At 36.9% G+C, this 18,571-nt stretch overlaps 1 protein-coding gene across 3 annotated transcripts in view; it reads left to right on the top strand.

The window, feature by feature from the left end:
• The window catches only part of rbms3 (RNA binding motif, single stranded interacting protein), a 261,124-nt gene that overhangs the window by 59,543 nt on the left and 183,010 nt on the right, over positions 1-18,571 (top strand). For all 3 annotated transcript variants that reach the window (XM_056475767.1, XM_056475766.1, XM_056475765.1), the window contains exon 3: positions 11,367-11,425. In XM_056475767.1, coding sequence (XP_056331742.1) covers positions 11,367-11,425 — 59 coding nt within the window. The remainder of the gene's footprint in view (positions 1-11,366; positions 11,426-18,571) is intronic.

Here is an 18,571-nt window from a genome sequence, read left to right on the forward strand (position 1 = left end):
CCGATTCAAGCTGCTTCCGTATTCTACTTCTACTTTACCGGCATTTAACCAATAGTGTCTTCATCATGCCATACGCGTTGCTGTTTCTGTGTGAATTTAAGAAAGAGGTCTAACTCTGTGCCACTGCATAACTATAGATGTGGTGAAAAATAATGAGAATATATATATCTCGAGTTCTGATCGTGAGGTAACGTATGATTGCGCGATCAGGCCAGATTTCTGATCACGTGATCAGATCTGGACATCCCTATTTACTACTACTAGTGAACATTTATATAACTAATGAACTACTAATAAATATCTTAACACTTGTGTGATGCTGGGGATGTTTTATTCACTCTGGTGTGATTTGAGGCTTATTTTGGCCAGAACCCTCTCTATGTTTCAGCAACTGGAATGATTTTTGGTGACAAATCTTATTTTGACAAATATTTTGCGAAAATGCTTTACTATTTTGAAAAATTGTACAATTTAAGTTTATTTATTTTATAACAAAAGTGCAAAGCCATGACTTCGTATAATCATGCATTCTTGATTGTTAGTGGTTTTTATTGTGGGGAAGAGGTACAATTTGTAATTTTTGCTGTTGATCATTAGTTGCAGTGCAAAAAAAAAAGCTTAGTTTCTGACTTTTATATGGAGTTTTATGGAGTATAGTGTGTCAGTATTTTGCAGTAATTTTCTGTTTTACTTCATATAACTTCATATAAAAGCCAGACACTTTTTCGTACAGGCCTATCTTAAGGGTTATTGGTGTCAACTGTTGATCAACAGAAAAAATGACAAATTTTACCTCTTCCCAATAGGGAAATCCACTAACAATCATGCATGCATGTTTATTTAGTGTCATGGCTTTTTCAATCATAAAATATGGTTATAATTGAAGTCAATGGGGCAAAAACAGCCACCAACATAACAAAAGTGTTGTCAATTTGCACAATAAACAAGGGTTAATAATAGGCAGTTAATAAGACAGTAGTTAATATCATGAATTGTGACCTGAACTAAACTGTTATATACATAGAAAAATAATAAAACACTGTACTGAACTACTGTACTGTCACGTTTGGTGTTAGGGAAAAGGAGCGAGGACTCAGTCGCAGGGAAAAAAATGGGTATTTATTTATAATAAAATAAAAAAGGCAAAACAAACTATCCAGAGGGGGAAAACATTAATAAAACAAACAAGCAATCAAAAACAAACGAGACTGGGCAGACTGGCAGGGATCAGGACTGGAGGACAGGACATGGCATGAGGAGAGTATAAGCAGAAATAATTAACACACAAACAGGTGAACATAATAAACTAATAATGTGTTAACAAGGTGGGTGGCACTAGACAGTAGACAGGAGAGCACATGACACAAGAAAACACCACAAGCCATGTGCTCACATAAAACAAGATAACTCATTAACCACGTGTTCATATGACAACACTAAAGCACAACATTGAAACACCCCACAAAAGCACGCGGCCACAATGGAAACACCCAGCCACGTGCTTCAACAACACCAACATACACAGACACAAGACACGAGCACACGATAATTGACAACACCTTACCGTGTGCTGCAATGCGCATGTTTCATCTCAGCGCCAACCGACTAGAATGAGACGCTAAGAATGAAACTGCACAATGCCGACACAGCAAACACAAACATGAGTACAAGAGTGCGCGTCCCAAGCACGCCCAGACCTCGCGCGCTTGTATCAAGCGGGAGTGCGCCTGGCCTGAGCGCGCTCATGACCTCACTCAAACAGAGACACAAAATGACGAAATGAGTGCTCGACCCGAGAAAACTAGAGCCGAGCACAACAACAAGGACAAGACGGAACTAGTGTCTGGACTCTGCCACCAAAACAAGAAATTACTAGACTGGAGTGGAAGAACCCTGACACTGTACTCCTGATATAAAATCTGATAATAACTATTTTAGTATCCGTATCTATTAGGGCTAAGCAATGTATCAAAATGACTGAAATGTGCATACCGCAATATATATTACCCAATTGTTTGCAATAAATGATTGATTTAATACAAAATTAGGTTTGTGTTCCTGCTACTAGCACACCCTCTCAATGACTTTTTATCACATCAGTTTATGTAGTTATGTCTATGCACTTCTCTGAAAACAACCAGAGTGGACATGTTGTTTTTTAGTCAAAAACTAGTATGGATACTGACATACAGTTTGAGCAGTCAAGTTAAGAAACTATGATTTAAGAACAAAGCAATATCAGGTTGATAAATCTAACTGGTGGTGATTATTTATTTAAAATTTTTGTTCATTTACAGTAGCTACATTGTTCAAATGTCTGAAATGATCAAAACATGGCTGTTCACTTCAGAAGTTGTAGTGATGCTTTCATTTCCCTGAAATATGAAACATATGTTAGTTATACGTTTCTTTTAAACTGCCATATTTCATATTGCATTATTTCACTTGCTATTGCATAGCATTTTCCATCAATAAAAATAGCACAGCCTTAGTACTTTTTAAAATTAATTTATTGCCTTAATGATGCATTTAGTATTTGTTACCAAAAGCACCTTCAGCTTTAACCATGTGGATTATTTCAGTAGCTATTGGTATATTATTATATAAGTACAAAACAGATCCAAATAATTTAGTTGGATGTAGCATTGTCAGTCAATGAAACACACTGTACAGGAATACCTAAAGTGTGAACATTTTGTCAACTATAGCTGCCTTTATTATATATATATATATCGTGCTTTGCATTGTCTGCAGTAAGCAGAAATGCTGTATTGTTAATCTGTTTTGATTTCCTTGGCCTGTGTTGGATATTAGACATTAATAAACTACGTGAATGGAAACATTTTGTGTGCTTTCTAATAAGCTTAGATGTGGTTTTATACATGCAAACATTTATAAAAATCAAGGCCACAGAGCTGTAGGAAAGCGAATTCTTCTTTTTCAAAGTCAGAGGGCATCTTTTTGGATTCCAACGGTGCAAACAAGCGTACAAACAAACATCAGATGCTTGTAACTTACAGCACAGAAGTGTCGAGCGGCGTGTCAGACGAGACAGCTGCATTGGTAGCCAATTAAGAGATCCTACACACCCACCTGGATAGAAGTTGAAAGAATGCTGGTTCACATCTCTCGGCACGAGACATCAAACGGTCCAGCATCCGTGGCTGCCGGCGCTCTGGGGAAAATAAAAACACAGATCAGAGTGTGTGACGGCCCTTTAAGAACTGTCATTAGCACTTCACACACCGCAGCTGAAAGCTTCGTACACAAGACGTGTTGTGTTGTGTTGACGGTGATCAAATCAGCTGGGATCTGCTCCCAGCTTGGGCTGTCACAGCACGTTCAGCCGTGTCGCAATCTTTCAAAAGTGCGTGCGCGCATCTAGAAATATATATTTCTCTTCATTGAAAGAAATTCTAGGCATTTTGGTTAACCTCATGTGGTGTTTACAGTTTTTTTTGTGCTCATGTTGATTTGATTTTGTGTGCTTGTGGGTTGACTAAAGCGCTGCAAGGGTTCAATGTGTGCTGTGTTGGAAAGGGTGGTGGCGTGTGTTTGGTCCTGGGTTTGTCATTTGTGGGACCTGACGTGCTCTGGTCAATGTGGAGAAAAGGTTCTTTCATCCAGATCACCAGAACATTGTGATCCCACATGCTGGCTGAAGCGCGGTATTTTGCAGAAAGTTTTGGCGTGTGTGGTATCAGTAGGCCTAATTAAAGCTCTCTGAGTATCTGTTATTGTAAGGGCGTTGCTGCTGCCTTTCTTTCTTTCTTTGATTCTGTTTGTCACAGCTGGCTTGCCTTTCTGATGATATTAATAGTTGTGACTTCCCTCACCAAGAATTGAGGCATTGAAACGTACCAGAAATGTAACATAATTGCATAAATCTACTCTGACAGTCCTGTATTTTAACATTAACCTCTCTAAAAAGCCCTATTTTATCGTTTTGTGTGTGTGTGTGTTCTGGTTTTTGTAGTTCACAAGGACATGTCTGTGTCATTATAATTGAAAAACTTAAAAAAAAAAAACATACTTGATGGAGTCTTTTGGAATTCAGATTTTGCCAAAGGTTTTGTATGAGAGTTGGGTTTAGGGTAGGGTAAAGCCGTATATTAATGGTTTTTACCATTTAACAAACATTATGCCTATGCAGAAACCACTTTTGGTCATCATAAACTATAAGTCAAGTAGGGATGTAGCAATTTTAGATTTTGTTTGTACGATTATAGTCTAAGGAATAATTACGGTTTCACGGTTATCACGATTATTATGCATTCAATAATTTCAAAACACTACTAGTTCAGAAAATCACATGAAAACCCCTTATATTTTGAAGTGTTATTTATAGCTGCTCAGTAACCAAATAATACAGCACAAAATAATAATAAAAACTAGCAGTTGTCTATTTTTCATTGGAACTGAAAATATGAGTAGAACGTTTTTGGCATTTAAACATAATAATAATTTTACACTGAAAATAAATGACAGAACAATGACTAAATACATAAAAAATTGTATTTGTCTAATGTAACTCTAAGCATCATATTAGCAAAGTATTTCTCTTTTAAAGAGAGCAAATGTAATCAAAGGCTGCTGAACCTCAGTCTAAAAGGCACTTTGATCAACTATACTATAAAATTGTTTGGTGTTTTGTTTTGTTTTTTGATTTTTTTTCTTTTTGTAGTAGAAATGTGTTTATTCCATACAACGTATGAAGCTGATTGTCAGTTCTTTTCATGTGATTTGCGGTGCACTGGCAGCAATTTTTCAACTAGGTGCACCTGAAAAATGTTAGCATTTCTCCCATTATGCGCTCTCAAGGTCACACGCGTATCAGCATTGGTGTACAAGCTCAGAACTTTGAACTACATTTGAACTTTGTTTAGTTGCAGGAGTTTTGTTTCGTACAAAAACACTGTGTTGAGAAGCCTTTATGATTAATTAACCATGATGAATTAAAGCACAGTTAATAGTGAAATCGGTTAATCCCTTTATTCAAACATGTGAGTGTGTATGTATACACAAAGTCCCTTTAAGGCAAGTCATCCCATTAAGGCAGTCACTCGGCAGCCATCTTTGAAATGGGGCATACAAACATCAAATTCTCCAAAATTGCTTGCCAAGTTTATGATTCAATTTAATATTAGGAATCACCAATAAAATTAAACAACAACTGTCTCTTTAGTTTAATTTCTAAACATAATCACACAAAATCGGCAGTAACTCACGTCTGGTCCCAGCCCCTCCTCCAGAGATTTCTCAGTCTATAGCGATCAATGATTGGCTCCTGTACTAGAAAGGCGGGGTTTCATTTGCTATATTGACAATTACAACTTTTCCCATTGAAAACTATACGAGTGACATTTCTTGTGTATTTTATAGTCCTTGGTATACACACACATACGAAACTTTACTGTCACTTTACATCAATTCAATGCTGAACAATGTTGAATAAAATGTATTTATATAGAAGTCACATATTAGAAAATGAAAATCAGTTTAATGCATAAATACAAACATGAAATATTCTTCACAGCCCGTTTTACCATAACAATTTGTAAGTCTTTGATGTGACATATTTTATGATGCATAAACGAAACAGCATGTTTAATTAAATAAAAGTTAAATGAACATGAAAGGTGACAGGTGGTGAAACGGGATGTATAGTGGCATCAGCCAAAAAGAGAGTTAAAATCAAAGTGTGCTATTTAAAACATTTGAATCATGAAGACCAACATAAAAAAGAAAACATGCTGCCCAAATTAATTAATGCAATACAGTGTCAGAAATGTGGATTATACTGTAAATAGGTTTGACATTTCTCTAATATACAATACTGTAGAGCTGGATACTAATGAGATTTTACTGCTGGCAGGTCAACAAATTGCAAACTGTTGAAAATAGAAACCAAACAATCTTGTTGTGCATTGCTACGTTTTTGTAGTCATGGCTGGTTAGAAGAAAAATCGAATTAATATGAATGAGCCTTATGTATCTGCAGCTCTTTTGTGTTTGGAATGACTAGGACTTTATGCAATATGCTATTTTTGTCCTTGAGTTTATGATATTGCTGTAAATCATAATCATCATATATCAGAAAGTACACTGTTTACTAATATTGTAACATGAAGCTTCTCTCGCTGTAAACCATTTGACTCTTTGGCTTGATGTTATTTAAGGTCAGATTCTTGGCACTAGACATCCATGAGGGGAACTCCATGCTTGAGGTTCTGAGCGCTTTTAGCTTGTAAACACACTTGAATCTTGTACCTAATCAAAAGTTAACATCCATAGATTTTTTTTATGTTGATCTGTAATGAAATGCATGCCATGCTAATTAGTTAAGCTACTGCATCTTTTAGTTCTAATCACAGTAAGGACATTAAAGGAATAGTTCACACAAAAATAAGGCTGCCATCGTTGTTTACTCATCTGGAATCTTCCTTCCTTCCTTCCTTCCTTCCTTTCTTTCTTTCTTTTTTCTTTCTTTCCTTTCTTTCTTTCTTTTCAAATTCAGTGCAGGTTTATTTAATTAGACATAGGTTATTTTAGTGATTTAACCATTGTATTTTTCTTCATATAGTGTTTCATAGAGGAACCTTATTCCAAACAGATCCAACAGTTAATTTTTTGTTTGTTTCTTCAAGAGGGGCACAGAAGATCTTCCAAACACAGCTTTTAAACATGGGAAAACAAAATTAGATAATGGTATTGCTGCTGAATTCTGCAATAGAGAAAATGTAAAAAATATATATTTGGGGCATTTTTGGCCTTTATTGTGATAGGACAGTAATCAGAGAGGAAACAAAAACTGACCTGGTATGTGTTGGTGCATTGCCCATGTGTTAGTTTGTGCCGACAATGGCGAACCACCAGCAGTACTCCTCACTATATGTTGTTTTTTTATGACAAGACAGCCAGAACAAAACATGCCAATTCAGTAGCCATTGTTTGTTGAATCTCGTAATTCTGGAAGGCAGTTGCAAGTTCCGTCTTTCTCAATGACATCTCACATGATTGACTGGGAAGCTACATGTAGTCTGTAATGACAAGAATTTAGCAGTTAAAAACTGCATAATCTGCCAAAATGCCATTATCAAGTATTTAGGCATGCTGTTTATTCCTGAAATCAGTATCAAATTTTCATTATTTTCCCTAATAACCAGTAGTATAACAAGTCTATAAGCAAAGCCAGATTTTTATATGCTATTTTGACACTACTCATTTTGAGTGGATGTTTCCCTGAACAAAGTGAAAGCGACACATCGAAAAACATGCACATACTAGCAATGTGTTTAAAGGAAATATTGAAAATGCAAAAGACTAGTATTTTCAGCAGCAGAAGTATAGTTGACTAGTTGGCAAGTATTGCAGTTTCCACCACATATGGCAATACATCTAAATGTACCTTTAACCTGGGGTAGAGTAACATCATATTGCAGCAATGCTGCTCTCCGTCAGCTTAAAGCTACCCTGATGTTGATTGTTCAGTGTGAGCGTGATCAGGACAGTTTGCCAGATGTTCTCACAGTCAGCTCCTCCACCTTTGGCTGAAACTTTAGCTGTGTCATACTGACAAATGATCCTAGAGAACATTACGCTAACCAGAAAGTATACGGCATTGGGGTCATTAAAGTTTTTGAGGTTTCAACAAAGACTTTCATTTTGTAACTTATAAGTCAAGACCACAGTCATCTACTGAACATTATCCCACCTCAATAGTATGCGATGCTTCATTTATCAGCATCTAAACAAACAAAACAAGACAATCCCATGATTAGAGGGGCATTTTGCTCCCTGCATCTCTTATTGGCTGTGAGAGAATGAATCTACGCATATGTTTGTAGGGGAACTTTCCTGTTCGTGACTTTTATGTTAGTAAGACATCCATGTGCATGACCGCGGCGCGGCACTGGCTTGCAGAAACGTTGCCAGTTATGCTGACTACATTCCTCCCTCAGCTCCACCCCTGACCCACTCACTCATCTGAGACGCCTGTGTTTGTCCAACCAGTTGTTTTGCAAGATGAAATGGCAGCAAATCAAGCGTTCGAGTCAAATGGTTCTCATGTGTTTCCCTCACATTTGTGCACTACATGCTTTCTCCAACAGAGCGCCTCGTTTTCATGTCTTCCACTCTCTGTTATGTGGTTGCTCTCATCCCCAGGCTTCCACTTTGTTTACTGACAAACCATATTGATGAAAAAAAATTCAAACAAAACCAGTATTGTTTCTATAATGAGTTTCTGCACTACCACAGTTGTGATTATCCGTTTTTGTGAGAAAAAACATTCCTCCACTTTCTTGCTGCGTGATGGTGTGATAAATTCGCACGAAACCTCATATATAAGTTTTTCTTCCCGCTATCAACCTTGCAGCGTTCTACTGTGGCTTACGGTATTCATTTGTGTTACTTCTGCAAAGCTTTGCCGTTCGCAGGCTTATAAGGGATATGAGATGAATTAGCTGCCATTTCCAGACATCAGCTTTACAATGGCTCGGTGGGACACCGCTTCTCATGGTGACAGTGAAATGATCCTTCCCTTATTAAACGCCTCCATCCTTATAAAGGTGGGTAATATAGTCTCCCGCTTTTACCTGGAGGTTGGGAGCCGCATTAAATATTAATTAAAAGTCACATCAGGAGCGGCACGCTTATATCAGGCTTCTCAGTCTTCAGGCAGAGACGGAAGCGATAAGTAACTTTATTACCTTCATCGTGGATGAAGGGGAGGAATAAGAGGAAAAAAACAGGACTGCGGAGAGGAAGAAAATTCATCTGTAGTGCAGACACTTTCGTGATTCTGTGACGAAACTGATTTCGCTATATGTGAATAGGGGTTTTGTGGGTTAGAGAGAGAAAAAAATAGGAAGATTATTGCAGGAATACAAGAGTACTTAGTGCTTTGAGCTGAGGTGAAAAAGCGAAAATGAGGGCGGGGATTTTTGTGGTGTAGATTGGGGCTCTGAGATGCTTCCAGTGTTTAATTAAATCACTGGGGTTTGAGACTCACGTCCTGTGCCCAGAATCAACCTCCCCTTGTTTACGGTGTCCTGTTAAGGAATGTATTGATGTGTCGATAAACATCCCTCCGTCAAGGTTTTAATGAAGTTAAGCTAAATCTTTATTAAACTTACACTTTGAGTTAGACTGAAACTTTTTAATTAACCAAGTTCGGAGCAAGCATTACACTTGGGTTTTTTTTTCTCAAGTTTGGGCATTTGCGTTTCTCAGGGGCTGACTTTTATTAAACTTGCTGATCTTAACTTCTTTCTTTTCTTTGTCATGTGAAGGTCACATTTAAACTAGTTCTTCTTTAAACTACCATTTTCACAGACCCTGAAGAAAATTCATCTTATATGTTTTATCAATGCATGTCATACTGTTGATCTTATTGAACGATTCATCTACAGTATATTTTGTCAAGTGAAGTTGTTTCTATAGCACTTCGTACAAGACAGCTTGTCAAAGAAGCTTTAAGTGGCGTACAGTATGCAGTAATTCCATCTGCTTAAACCCTGCCACTCTTACAATTGACTTCAATCTCGCATTCACATCTACCTTATAGAAGCGTTCTTTATTCCTAACCAGCCATGACACTGATATGCAACAAGCTTACAAAGACTATTTCAAAAGCACTTCTATTTATGCTGGAATATCATACAAATGATGACAATCACTGGTGCTGAATATGTCTTTTAATTTTTGTTTGTTAATTTACGAGCTTGGTCTTGTGTATTTCCATTTCACTGAGAGTTCAGTGCAGTTGCACAGAGAATCTGTCTACACACTCTTCTGATTGGCTGTAAATCTGTATTTGACTGATTTTCATCATGTAAGGATAATTTACAGTTTTAACTCAAAAATGACTAACCTGTCAGATGAAGAAGAGCCGGAGTCAAAGATTCAATTAAAAAGAACGTTTACTGAAGATAGTTTGCAGTTTCATCAGCAGAAGCCAGCTTCAACACTCGTAAATGACAGCAATTCATTTTGAATGGACAACAACTATACTCTCACATAACATTATTAACTGTGTCATGCAAATAGGTGTTTTAACCTGATTGGTTAAAACAAAGATAGACTAAGAAAATTTCCACATGGGTGTGTGCGTACAATTCTGGACAATATCGCAATATCTCAAGCATACAAACGTTAGACAGCCACTAGGCTCATCAGAGCTGACCCCAGACCTGTGAAAGCATCCATAACATCCATAACATACAGGGGTGGCCAAACTTTTTCTTATGAAGGCCCAAAAACCAAACTTGATTGAGGGTGGTGGAGTGTAAAGAGTGGTTAAATAAACCAAACTATTACATTAAAGCTGCCATAGTAATTTCCTAATTTATACATATTTAAAATAAATAGAAAAAATACTTCAATAATTAGTTTTACATTTTAATTTTTACAATAAAAACAATCTCGTTTATAACACAATGGTGTTCAATGCTGATTTCATTGAATACACTTCATTTGCTCGGCGAGGATCATTACATTTAAAAAAAAATCTGATTTATGCACAACATTTAATTGAAACATTTCCATTTGCTTTTTTGTTTCTCAACAATTAAACAAACAAACAAACAGACAAAAGCTTACGTTAAAATTAGAAATGACAAGCTTTTTTGAACCCATTGGCCCCAACCTTCTCACCATTCTCCCTCTCTTCTCAGATGGGAAGGTGGGCCAAATCAAAGGTTACCATGGGCCAACTTTGGCGCCTGGGCCCTAGTTTGGGCATCTCTGATCAAATAGAACACACACACACACACATTCAAAGTACAATTCTGTTTCTTACCCAAGGCTGAGTGTACTCTCAGCTGTCTTTATCGAAACTGGTTAAAATTGGCATAATCTACATTCAAACTAGCAGCTTACATTAACTTTATTAACTTTAAAAGATTTAGCACTTCAAATGGCAATTATAACTTTAGACATAATTAACACATAGCAAATAACAATATGAACAGTGCTTTCTAATTCTTCAAGAGTCCAGGTCCACTCCTTGAGCTCCCACCTGGCTGGGTAGATCCTGAGGAAACAAATCATTTAGTATACAGAAAAGCAATCACACATACAGTTGGCTAGGCTCTTAAACATTCAACTTTATTAATAATCATAAAGACATAAGAAAGAATATATATTTCCATCCTGGAAAAATCCATGCCGTCAGTCACATCTATTAATCGTGTTGCATCTGGTGTAGACTGACAAATTTCTGACTTCACTGCAATCTTCTGTATTAGTGGAACTAAAAGTCTAAAACAGAGTTTTGCCTATATATCTTGTAATGCATTGTGATGTACTTGATCAAGCCAGCTTTTATTTGAGCTGATCCTGTTGTTCTTTTGTGTCCTTTGCAGGTATGGAAAAATAGTGTCAACAAAGGCAATCCTGGACAAAAACACCAACCAGTGCAAAGGTGAGTACCGCACTTAATACTGGCTGGCTTTAAAAACATGCTCACAGATCACAAAATAAACCATCCTCAAATAATGACACATTTTGAAAGACGCTGGTTAGTCTAGACTAGGGTTATATGATACTGGAATTTGTTGCCAATTGATACTGAAATCTGATGACCTTCCTGGCCAATCACAGTCATTTCTGTTGCACAATGCCAAATCAGTGCTGTTTAAGAACGTGCTCAGTAGCACTCAAAAGTTATCGGGAAATGGACGTTTTTAAAACTTAAGTATTGATTGGTACCGAATTCCAGTATCCTGGCAACCCTAGTCTGGATGATGTTTAGGATAATAGCGTGATTATAGGCCAAGTCTTCACCACCGGATAAGACGTTAGCGTGACTAACAGGGTTTGCCATGGCAAGGAAAAGCACAAGGTTCCTCCTGTGTTGATTTGAAAAGTCCGGGCCTAGTAGTAGGGCTTTAAAAATAGCCATAGGGGTGAAGGAAGCGTCCGGCTGAAATTGATGATTTAGCAGACAGCCTCTTTTCAGGAAACACTCAGCCAGAGCTGTAAATAAACAGCCTGGCTTCCTACACAATCTGCCAAAATGGATCCCGCAGGTTTTTCTCTTGTTTGTGTGTGTGTGCGTGCATGCGTCTGTCTTTTTGTCATGCTTTCTCTCTGAGGGCACATCTAATACGTCCAGAAATGAGTATTAATGCCCCCATGAGAAGAGGAGGGGAGAGGGAGTTTGGGAAGCAAAGGAAACCACTCCAGGCTTTAGAGCACTTCCACTTCCTGAAGTTATCTGCCCTCCTACTCTGCCAGGCTTCTCCACCCTGATGGGCTTCCAGCCAGGACTTATGGGAGCCAAAGAAATCAGACAGGAAATGAACAAAAAAAGATGGATTCGCTTCATTCATGACTTCACCGATTGTACTTAATGCTTTCTTCCAAAAGCATACAGTGCATTCAGAAAGTATTCATAGCGCTTAACTTTTTTCCACATTTTTTATGTTACAGCCTTATTCCAAGATGAATTAAATGAATTTATTTCCTCAAAACTCTACACACAATACCCCATAATGACAATGTGAAAAAAAGTTTTTTTTGAAATTGTTGCAAATTTATTAAAAATAAAAAACCTGAAAAATCACATGTACAATAGTATTCACAGTCTTTGCCTAGAAGCTCTAAATTAAACTCAGGTAAATTCTGTTTCCACTGATCATTCTTGAGATGTTTCAGCAGCTTAATTATAGTTCACCTTTGGTAAATTCAGTTGATTGGACATGATTTGAAAAGGCATACACCTGTCTATATAAGGTCCCAGGGTTGGCAGTGCATATCAAAGCACAAACCACGCATGAAGACAAAGGAATTGTCTGTTGACCTTCAAGACAGGATTGTCTCAAGGCACAATGCTGGGGAAGTTACAGAAAAACTTCTGTTGGTCTGAAAGTTCCAATGAGCACAGTGGCTTCCATCATCCGTAAGTGGAAGATGTTTGGAACCACCAGGACTCTTCCTAGAGCTGGTCAGCCATCTAAACTGAGTGATCGGGGGAGAAGGGCCCTTAGTCAGGGCTGTGATCAATAACCCGATGGTCACTCTGTCTGAGCTCCAGCGTTCTTCTGTGGAGATGGAAGGACAACCACCTGTGCAGCAATCCACCAATCAGGCCTGTATGGTAGAGTGACCAGACGGAAGCCACTCCCGACATGGAATTTGCCAAAAGGCATCTGAAGGACTCTCAGACCGTAAGAAACTAAATTCTCTGGTCTGGTCTGATGATTCCAAAATTGAACTCTTTGGAGTGAATGCCAGGCGTTATGTTTGGAGAAAACCAGGCACCGCTCATCACCATGCTAATACCATCCATATAAATAAATTCCATACCATTCAGCAACAGGAACTGGAAGACCAGTCATGATAGAGGGTAAGATGAATGCAGCAATGTACAGAGACATCCTGAATGAAAACCTGCTTCAGGGTGATCTTGACCTCAGACTGGGGTGACGGTTCATCTTGCAGCAGGACAATGACCCAAAGGACACCGCCAAAATATCAATGGAGTGACTTCACAAAAACTCGGTAAATGTTCTTGAGTGGCCCAGCCAGAGCCCCGAACTAAATCCTATTGAACATCTCTGGAGAGATCTGAAAATGGCTGTACACCGTTGCTTCCCATCCAGCCTGATAGAGCTTGAGAGGTACTACAAAGAGGCATAGGCAAAAATTCACAAAAACAGGTGCAAAGCTTGTGGCATCATATTCAAAAAGACTTGAGACTGTAATTGCTGCCAAAGGTGCATCAACATAGTATTGAGCAAAGGCTGTGAATACTTATGTACATGTGATTTTAATCAGGTTTTTTATTTTTAAAACATATGCAATAATTTCAATAAATCTTTTTTTAACATTGTCATTATGGGGTATTGTGTGTAGAATTTCAAGGAAATAAATTAATTTTAATCCATTTTGGAATAAGGCTGTAACATAAAAAAATGTGGAAAAAGTCAAGCGCTATGAATACTTTCCAGATGCACGGTATGCAGTATTCATTTCAAAGATATGTTGATTGATCACAATTGCGGGACTGTAATCAGCTGTACAGTGGATTAATCCCGTACGATAGAGCAGACCATCGAGAGCTGTTTACAATCAAGTTTGTTCTGTCGTATTGCTCCTGAAGATCATTTGTAAGTTGTCAGGCTCTGCCACGTTTTTAATCAATGCTCTTAAATGGATTGTTGGCCATTTGTTAAACACACACATTTAAATGCCTGTTTACTTTGTGTGTTTTACATTTCGCAACTGGACTCTGTAATTATGGACTTGTTTGTGCAAAAAAAGCCATTTTCAGTTTCATTTTTTTTCTTCAGAGACAGATGGAGAGGGTGACAGTTGCGGGCAACATTGAGGGTGTGTTTGATTTTCTCTTTGACTCAATCACGAGACTCTCATTAAATGAAGTGAGCGTAAATATTTGTGTGTCGTGTGACACGCCAACAAACTCTCTCTTTCACTACCTCGCTTTCCTTTTCTAATTGGAATTACGTGCACAGGAAGAAGCCAGTCTCGTGTTTTTTTCCCACAGCATTGAAAGATGGAGCCAGAAAATAAAGAGAGCGAAAACATGCACGCGCTCATTTGAGGCACATTTGTATTTATGGATTTAATTATGTAAAGCTTCCCAGGCAAAACCTCATGTGCGTGATGTCTACACACGAACACATGCTTTTTATCTTTTTCACCTCTCTATCGAGCTCATTTTCCGACCTGTTCCGGTTCTGGGCGTCACAATGTTAATAGGAATTGATCCCTGCATTCTTCAAGTTGAAACCTCTATCTCAGCCCACTTCCTGATGGCTGCTGTTTAGCTCTCTTGGTCAGTGACCTCAGGAATGCTCGCAGCCATCTCTTAAACCAGAAGTGTTCCTCTCTCTGGATCAAGAACAGTCTACTGGAAATCCTTTTTCACACACACGCTCTGTTTTCTTAGGCTTATGAAACATCTGCAGTCTTTGGAACATCTGGATGGCTCAGTTCTCCGCTGTAGAGATCTCTCTCCCTCTCCGTCTTGCATCCATGTTTACCGTGAGGCTTCAAAGCGAATGGCGTGTTGTTCTATATGTAAGGTGTGTGTGAGCGCGTAAATGAACACATATGTCTGGCATATAGAGCTGTTGGCTCCAACCATTTGCGGGCTCTCCAAAGCTCCGCGTTCTGCCATCTGTGGTTTCAAATGTCAGTCAGGCTTTGAAAGTGTGTGTGTTTAAAGTTTAGAGAGGCTTATGGTGAGAATGCCTGCGCCGAATGAAGACACACTGCCTCAAATGTGCCTCAAAAGTACTGAGGGTCTTTAAGAACCTCCGCCACAGCAGATTTTATTAAGATATGCTGTAAAGGAAGCCATGGATCTTCTCTCTCACTTACTGCCAAAGACATGTTTGCTTAAAGAGCTGGGTGGTGAAATGAACCCTGCTGGAAAAGGAGCTATGTTTAAAGCATGGTAAATGCTTTGTTGCTGGTCAAAACTGCCTATTATTACCTCGCTGAGTATATACATGTACATACATATATGGTATATACAGTTATACATAATAAAAAAATCTGCATGTATAAATATATAGAGATATGTCTACTGTAATTATAGAAAACCTCCTTATTTTGTTTTAATTACAGCAACTGACAATTGAGACGAAGAATTTTGAGTAATACGATTTTTTTTAATTTTGATTGGGAACATTATATTATATATTTTTATTTTAATTGAAGATAGACAACAAAACCTTCGCAATTCTAAGGAGACCACATTTTTTCAGTGTCAGTAATAAAAATTAAAGGTTATTGTAATTTATATTTCTGCAATTTGGAAGAACGGTATATGTCTAGTTAGTGTGGGATAACAGTATAACTCCAATTCATCATATCAGTTTAAACCACTAAAGATCTGATTCCTTTATTTAGTTTTAATACAGTAACAGACACTTCAGGTTAATATTAAGCATTTCTTTCAAGTTTATTATTATTATTATTATTATTATTATTATTATTATTATTATTATTATTATTATTATTATTATTAAAAAAACGGAAAATACAATTATTAGCATTAAACAATAAATAAATAAATAAATAAATAAATAAATAAATAAATCAATGCAACAATAAATACATACAATGCAGACTTACATCATAGATAAATATTGTCATTTATTTAGGAAAGCTGGCGCAGCGCACTTGTGTATACTTCAATTGTCCTCATACACCTGTATTTGTACATTTTCTTAGTGGACATTTTCCGCGTGATACTATTTTAATGTTTAAAATGCGACTCTTGGTCATGCAAAAATATCCCCAAACTGTTTCTGTATACAAAGTTTCCACATACTGTACAAGTAATGTCACATGGTTATCTAATTTTTAAAATAATGGACTTATACTGTTGCTTGTTAATACTGTTGTTTTCTTAGGCAAAGTAATCTGCCAATGAGGTAAGCAAAATAATCCAGTTTCTTTGACAAGATTATTTTGCTTACTTCATTGGCAGAAAAGCTCCATTCTGACATAATTTATTTTAAAACAGCAGGACAATAGTTTTGACGATGTTTTGCTTATCTAGAAAATGCTTCTTGATTTAAGAATGTTTAGATACTGTATTTGGACTAGAAACATGACAAAAAAAAAAAAACTTTTTTGCAGTGTACAGGATGTGTGTTTAAGTGTAAATTGTCAAAAATAGAATAAAAGAAATACTTAAAAAATTAAATAAATACTCTCACACCCCATTGTCTTTTTTAAAGTTGTGAGTTTTAGAACCCACATAAAATATTAGTTTAATTCAAAATTATAAAATTATTTGAATGTAAAAAAAATTATGATTCATCCTTACAATATTTCAAAATCAGATGTTTTTGTTTTGTGGAAGAAATAGTATGCAGATAATAGCATAAAAAATGGCCTATGCAACATGTGCTCCATATTCCAAATACTTTGAATTATTGAGATGGATTTGTGTGAGGAAAATAAGTAAATTTGAGTCAAACTAACTCAAATTATTTGGTTATAATTTGCTTATACATTTAACAACTTCTAGATCAGGGGTGTCCAAACTTGGTCCTGGAGGGCCGGTGTCCTGCTGAATTTAGCACCAACTTGCTTCAACACACCTTCCAGGAAATTTATGGTATATCTTGTAAGTGCTTGATTAGCTGGTTCAGGTGTGTTTGATTTGGGTTGGAGCTACATTCACTAGGACACTGGCCCTCTACTAGATGCTCACTGCTACAACTCGATCAGTAAGTATGTTTACATGGACACCAATAATTAGATTTTAATATGATATGATTTGATTTTAATAAGACAATACTCAGATTAAGAGTCTACCATGTAAACAGTGATTTTTGATTAATTTAATCAGATTTTGGTCATAATTAAAGAGACTTTAACTATATATACATATATATAACTAAAGAGAAATCGAATTAAGACATGTGGAGTATGCCGATTTTAGTCGCATTATTGAAGTGCAGCACAGACATGTAAACACCTTAATCGAATTATTAATATCATGTAGGACTTTTCGCCGTGTTTTGCGATAGGATAGTCCACACACACACGGCTGTTTGGCACTCTTTGCACCTACCGAGTCAGTGCAGACCACAGACACCTGCATCGTGAAATGCGGAGGTTTTTTCTTCCATTCAGCATGCGGTATGAACTTACATCAAAACAACATACTTCCAGCAGTTCATAGATCCATCCAATATCTTGTTTGTCATGGGGGGCATGCATGAAATATTCCCGAATGAAAGTGAAAGTGCCAACTGCAGTTAAAGTCGACAACTTAAAAATGAAACACTCGAAATTACATGAAACTCCAGAGGAAGTGCAGATAGCTTGGTGACGCGATGACGTTAATCGAATTATGCGCTATAACATTTAAAACAGGATCATGAAAGGAACATTCAAAAAGCAACTCATGTAAATGCCTAATCTTATTATTGTCTTAATTAGATTAAGGCAAATAGTTCGATTACTGATGGTCATGTAAACGTAGTCATTGAGTATGCAACTGATCAGTCTGATTTGAGAACGTCTGTCAAGTTTCAGTTCATTAAAATAATTGTTTGCTTTATGAATTATTTAAGAACACTCATGTGCGTGACAATAAGAGCAGCACAGCTCTCTTTTTACTCTCGATTTTTGCAGTAATTCTTTAGTTTTTATATTTCATTATATATTAAAAACAATGTCAAGTAAACACTTAAAAAAAGTATTCACAGTATTTACTCATATTTAAAGATAAGTGGTTGCAAACAATTTATATGGGCCTGAATTTAAACAAATCAATGTAAATGAAACATTTAGTAATGTTCAGCTTAGTTTGTTTAAATTCAGCCCATATAAATTGTTTGCAACCATTAACTTAAAAGATATTAAGTAGTTAATTAAGAGTAAATCCAATGAATCATTTGTTTCAGTGTACAGTATATATGAAAAATCTGCCTTTTGCATTCCCAGAAGAACATTATGCGAATTTGCAGTGAAATAAGGATGAATAAATACAAACAGAATGTTCATTTTTGGCTGAACTCTTCCTTTAAGCTGGATTTTGCAGCAGGGGTGAGGTCAGGCTAAATCTTTCACTGTC

This window comes from Danio aesculapii, chromosome 16 (genome assembly GCF_903798145.1).
Source record: "Danio aesculapii chromosome 16, fDanAes4.1, whole genome shotgun sequence".
Classification (NCBI taxonomy): domain Eukaryota; kingdom Metazoa; phylum Chordata; class Actinopteri; order Cypriniformes; family Danionidae; genus Danio; species Danio aesculapii.